Genomic DNA, 6,445 nt, shown 5'->3' with positions numbered 1-6,445 from the left:
CCTCCTGTATTCCCACCCTTGGCTGGCCTCCCATGGCTTATCCACAGCAAGAGCATCTGTTACACAGCAAACTCAGCCAAGCCCCCATCCTCCACAGCCTGAGCAGTCCTTCCTCACCTGCTGGTTTCAGCTCCATAGAGCACCTTGTGCTGCTGTTCACAGGGGTCCCAAGACCAGGGAAGAGACGAGAATCTTGACTCCATGTGTCAGAAGGCTTGATTTTATGATATATATTATATTAAAACTATACTAAAAGTAGAGAAGAAAGGATTTCATCAGAAGGCTAGCAAGAAAGAAGAAGAATGGAATGATAACAAAATCCTGTGACTGACAGAGACAGTCTGACAGCTGGGCTGTGATTGGCCATTAATTAGAAACAACCACACAAGACCAATCACAGATGCACCTGTTGCATTCCACAGCAGCAGATAACCATTGTTTACACTGTGTTCCTGAGGCCTCTCAGCTTCTCAGGAGAAAAAAATCCTAAGGAAAGGATTTTTCATAAAACATGTCTGTGACAGTACCTCAGCTTGTCAGCCCCAGGACTGGAGAGCTGCAACCCCTCAGCAGCTCCATCTGAGCCAAGGGAGAGCTGATCCTGGCAGTGCTGGGACTGAGACCCTCAGCACACCTCCACCACCACCACCACCACCACCACTACCCTCACAGCTGAGCATGCCCCTGCTGCTCTGTGGAGGCTGCAGGCCCCCTTTGGCACAAGCTGCTGCAGCCTCTAACTACAGCCAGGAGCTGGACCCAAAGCCAGCTCTTCCACTGGCATCTCCTCAGCACCCTCTGCAAGGCTGCCTGGCAGCAGTAGTGGCACTCAGCTGGGACCCAGGGCCTTTGGCCAGGATCTGCTTCAGATCTTGCTATAAACTACCAGATCAGCTGGATCCTGCTAGAAGTAGCTACAGCCTCCTGTAGCCACCCCTTCCCAAGAGCAGCACCTGACATTCTGGTACTCCTCAAAGGCCACAGCAAGCCCAGAAGAAATTCCTACAGGATCTTGAATCAGAGCCAGGAAACTGGCAGTGAGTGCTGTGCCCATGGCCACCTTGGCTATCCATGGTCTCTGGCCAGGGAAGAGGGCAGCCCCTCTGACATCCTCAAACCTTCTTCACCATGAGCTTTAGTTCTTCACTTTCACTGATGATTAACGTATCAGCAACAAAGTGCAGTCACAGAAAACAATTAAAGCTTAAATAGTCAAAGGCAGTCAATGAGATTCTGGCAAGCACATAGACAATTAAAGCTTAAATAGCCAAAGGCAGTCAATGAGATTTTGGCAAGCACACAGACTGTCAGGTGCTTGTGCCTCATTTGCCATCAAATTATCAAGCTCAAGGTACAGCACATACAACTGTCCAAAGCGTGCTGGGTGGAGAGACGTAGAGGAAGGAGCTGAGGAAGAAGTCACTGCTGCCTCATTGCACAAATGGCCAGTGCTGTTCCCCTGGTGACAGCCCCCAGCACCATTTCCCCAGGCTGAAGAGCCCCAGCTGGGTATCTGTGGGTGGGTCCATGCCCACCTCCAGGTGAGGGGTGTGGCAAGGGCTGCCCTTATAGGGACGTGCCAGGCATGCTGCAGCAGTTGGTTGGTGTTGGTGCTGGCTCCCTTGGTTCCTCCCAGGATGGTGGGCTTGAGGATGGACTGTCAGCATGCTCCTGGAGCCTCTGGGCTTTGTTAAGGTCCTTGAATGGGTGAGTGGAGCTGGGGGGCTGGGTATCCCTGGGGAGGTGTGAGCCCCCGGGTTGCTGCTGCTGGGTGTCCAGCACTGGGCTGCTCACCCTTGGACTGCAGATCCATAAACTTGATGTGGTAATTGCAAGTGTGTTACAGCAGCACAAGCTGCTGTGTGTTATGTGTTCTGATGATTGGGGATTTAAGGTCTGGATAGTGAGAAAAGAGTGTGGTAAAAAGTGATAAAAGCTATTTAGAGAGTAAAGTTGATATGTGATACTCTGAACATGTACTTTCTGTTTGAATTCATAGTTGTGTATATGCAAGATTTGTAAGAATATTTCCTGTATCACCTGCAAGAAATACTATGCTGGCAGTTAGCATACAAAAAAAAGCTCTGACAAAATACAACCCCCAAAAATTTTTCTGTGTAACTGAAAATAAAATATACAGAAAGCACTTTTAGATGGGCTTTGGTTAGCAGTGTTGCTTATGCTTTTGGATTTTAGAAACTTGACATTTTCTTCTTGACATCCCTTCATACTTCAGCTTTGCTAACTTTGTTGCTATTTCTTGTCTTTAGCTATTTCAGCTAAATGTTGAGTTTGCTCCCTTTGAGCTCTAGTGGTGTGCACTAATGTGTCTGTGTATCAATTCATACAGGTTCTTGCCATCTTTGTTTTTGCCACATGCGGAGGCTTTCGAGGTGAAACTGCTCTTCTAGTTTCCTGTGAAGGTGTGGTAAACAAAACAGTTACAGCTGCTTTTGCTTATCCATTCAGGTGAGCATTAGCTCTTCAGTTATTACTTGATAACTACTTTTTATTCCCCTTTTCCCTATCTGCCTCCTTATGAACATGTGCTTACTGTATGAGTGAAGATGTGAAACTTCTGGCTTGCTCTGTAGCAGCAATAAAATATTTAGTTGAAGTCATTCAAAGCACTGAATTTGTTAGTACTTTATAGAAAGAGGTAGTTAGAAATGGCAGTAGGCTGTTATGCTCTGTATTACTCTATCTTAAGCTCCAGTCTAGCAGTGCATGAATGTAATTAGTAAGACAAAAACCACAATCCATTTTAACAGCCTAATTCTTCATCATTTTGTAGCTGCTTTGGAGGTCCAGATAAGATTATTTTGAATGTGCCATTATCCTATTTTTGTTCAGATACTGAATGGAAGATTCTTTTCAGTTTATTCCAGTATTATCTTGGTGAGGCTGTTGGGCACAAAAAAACCTAAATACTTCAGTGTCATTGCAGTGCTCCTGTAGAGAAAAGCTCCTTTCCTGGAGCAGAAGGAAAAAGGTTTCCTCTTAGCTTTTGCAGCAGCACAACTGCAGAGTGCAGGGTTGGTGTTCCATATGTGTTCAATAAATGTAATAACATAAATAAATATAGAGATTGAACCAATGGACAGTAAGTAAAGAATACTACAACTGTTTAGAATTTTGTCACAAACCCCAGCATTTGAAGGGGAGAGTGAGGATCTGAAATAATTCTGTGCTGGTCACAGAGTGGTCAATGGTAGTCATACAGCTTTATTTATTCAGCTTCTGTGTTTGTGGTTTTTGTAGCCATAACGCCTTTTAAGTCCTGATCACCTTGTTTAACTGCAAGTCTCTCAAACAATGTTGCTAAGTCTACTTCCAAATTGGGAATTTTTTGTTCAACTGCTCTAAAAACGTAATTAGGGTTCTTCTCCTGAAGGTACTGTTGTATACCTTAGTGCAGGATTAGATACAATCTTCAGAGAACTTGACAAATCTTTGTGTTGCGTAACTGATTATTTATATATCTACGGTGTATCTTTCAGAGTAAACTTATACAATCAGAATGCTGAAGCTCTGTTGCTGAGGCATGGAGTATAATTAATGAAGTATAAGTAATGAAGCAAATGAAGCTCCCACTGTGTAGCAAACTCTGACTACATGGATATAATCTTCACAGGCTGAATACTGCTGTATTTAGTGCACCAGACCCAAAAGGCTGTGGTGGCACTTGGACTGATGTCTGCCTCACTGGTGACTTCTCCTCTTCTGCACGCTTCTTTGTTGCACTGGCAGCATTGGTGTTCCTCTACTGTGTTACTGCCCTTGTGGTATATATTGGCTATAACCATGTCTATCAGCAGAACAACAAGTTGCCACTAACTGTAAGTAATACCGAGATATTTTAATGCTTTGACTTGGAAGCTGCAAAGGGATGAGAACTATTGCTAATGCAAGAATAATTGGAGAATATCCGGTAGTTACAAAAGTTAAATGGAGTGTGAGCACAAGTATCTCAGAGTGGTCCCTACAGGGCTTGAGCAGAAAAGGGGACCCAAAGCCCTTGGCCATCCATGGCATCACACCTTATGCAGTGGAATGAACTTTCACTTTTTCAGGTGAACACTTTTTCAGTATCTTCACCACAACTTTTCTTTTGTATCATGGAATTGAGTATATTGTTCCATAAGTGGGACGTCCTCTCTTAATCTGAAATTTTTTCTCTGTATAGAGGACTTGCTGCAATTGGCAGAGGAAAATAGTTAAACAGTTACATTGTGAATTTTAGTCACCTTCAATATTGAAGCTCTGAATGAGAAAATTCATAACATGCTTGAAAATGGACTTAATGACTTTTCAAACCAAACTTTAGCCCATCAGCCACCCAGATTTAAATCCTCTGCCCTTTTCCCATCACCCTTGCTTTACTTAACTTTGGTTTAAATTCTCATAAAATAGGTGCTAGGCATCTGCTTTTAGAAACAGATTTCTTAGGTTAAGATTGTCTTTTGCATCTATCAAGCAAGCATATAGTTTTGTAGCTGGTTATCAACACTGAGTTGTAACTATAACATTGTTAATGACTAAATTTGCTTGTGATTGTTAGCATTGATGCAGTTATCTTGGTGATATAGCTCATACTGTCTCTGCCTTGCTCTCATGTATATGCCTGAATTTTTTTTTAACCTGTTAATGAGTATTTCTCTTGTGTAGGACATGGCAATCAGTGTCTTGATAGCCTTTCTGTGGCTGGTCAGTACTTTTGTTTGGGCAAAGGCGCTTGCTGACATCAAGGTGTCCACAGGAGCCAGCATTGTTCCAGGAATTGAATCTTGCAAAGCACCAGGAACAACTTGCCATTTTCTTTCTGTGACCAGCATGGGAATTCTGAATGTGTCAGTGGTATGTATGCCTTCCTCCATATGGGTACAATAAATGTGTTGGGAAACAAGAAATGGCACCTGAGAGCCCTGTTCTACTGATTGCATGTGTTGCTCTGTGTTAAGATTTCTTTATGGGTTATTTGTCATTCAGGTCCATTAATACTGTGGTAAAACACTGGGCAAATAATTTCTTGGAGGAAACAAGTTTTTTTCTAAAGGAAATTAAGAGAAACATCTTGCAGATCTGCCTCTAGAGCTGTTATATGCAGCATTTCTAGACACATTTGAGTGTCTATTTATGCTTTTAGCCCAGAGCAACCTAAAATATCTTACTGAGCCACCCACGTGGTTTGATGAGTGATATAAGTAAAGAGGAAATGCTGTGCTGGTGCTGAACCTAGCTTTTTACTCAACTGTGAGCATTTTTACACATCAGATTGAGGTTCCTTGAAACATAATGGTATGAAGCTCATGTTCATACAAAGAACCCTTCATATCAGAGCAGATTAGGCTTATTGTGTGATCTTCCTAGTGAATCCTACCTTTCAAAACTCAGGCTGTTTATTCATTGGCCTAATAATCAGTCATTTGGTATGAGGGTGCATAAGTGGGGGGTGCTCAGTGACTGAAAAGAATGTCTAATTCTGTGAAAAGTATGGAGTAAGTTTGACTATCTGGCCTACAAAGAGCTCTGTTAAAAAGCCAAAATATCTTATATTACTCTGAAGAATTTGGAAATGTCTTTTCCAAATGAAAGGGGTGCCAAAAATAGTGCTTGTTACTGGTTTGTCTTGAAGAGACTTTCTGGCTTGTTTTAAAAAAAGAAAAACAAAACCCAATCAAACACAACAAACTTAATATTACATTTTCCCCCTTTTGCTTTCTCTACAGGTATTTGGCTTGCTTAATATGATTTTATGGGCAGGAAATGTTTGGCTTGTATACAAGGACACCAACCTGCACAGCCAATGGAACAGAATTTCTGAAAGTACAACTGAAAGAGTATAAAAACAAGTTGATATTTTGAAGTGCTTCTACTTTCACATCACACTACCAAGAGCATGAGGCCATTAGGATTCATTTCAGTAATGACTGATAATTCATACAAACTTCTATTTTGTACTATATAGTTTGATGGAGGGTCTTGGGTACTCCAACTGAAGTGTTTAATTATCATTAAATATATTGTGTCTTTCAAGTGCAGCATTGTATTGCAGTTTTTGAAGAGCAAAATGAAGAGGTTATCTGGATGCTGACCCTTTCTGGTTCTTAAATTAACCTTATAGGAGGCATGGCTGAGAAGCAACTCTATCTGGGTTATTACTGCATCATGTTTAGTTCTGCCAAGTCTTCTCTGAAAAATGGAAAATAAATTCACCCAGGGCAGGTGAAAATGCAGTTTTGTTTCTTCCTGCCACTGATACCTAGCAAAAGTCTCCTGAGTAGAATTCATAGCTCTGTCAAAGTTGGAGCCAAGATGTGTAGGTTTCCAGATAGTCCTATCAGATCTGCTGCTGAGCCTGTCAGGAAGGACATTACGCCTATGTTTAATATGTAGTAACTGTTTAATGGTTTGTGACAATCTCTGAACAAGGCAATTTGTTGAA

General features: G+C 42.0%; 1 protein-coding gene across 1 annotated transcript; it reads left to right on the top strand.

The window, feature by feature from the left end:
• Positions 1–1,637: 1,637 nt before the first annotated feature.
• On the top strand, positions 1,638–5,973 carry SYPL1 (synaptophysin like 1). Its single transcript, XM_036401278.1, is given in 6 exon segments — positions 1,638–1,661; positions 1,663–1,707; positions 2,351–2,469; positions 3,635–3,839; positions 4,669–4,857; positions 5,730–5,973. Coding segments are annotated over 6 exon segments (699 nt in total). The 3' UTR covers positions 5,847–5,973.
• Positions 5,974–6,445: the final 472 nt, after the last annotated feature.

This window comes from Molothrus ater, chromosome 5, assembly GCF_012460135.2.
Source record: "Molothrus ater isolate BHLD 08-10-18 breed brown headed cowbird chromosome 5, BPBGC_Mater_1.1, whole genome shotgun sequence".
In the NCBI taxonomy this organism is placed as follows: Eukaryota; Metazoa; Chordata; class Aves; order Passeriformes; family Icteridae; genus Molothrus; species Molothrus ater.
This window is presented reverse-complemented; position numbering and strand designations above follow the sequence as displayed.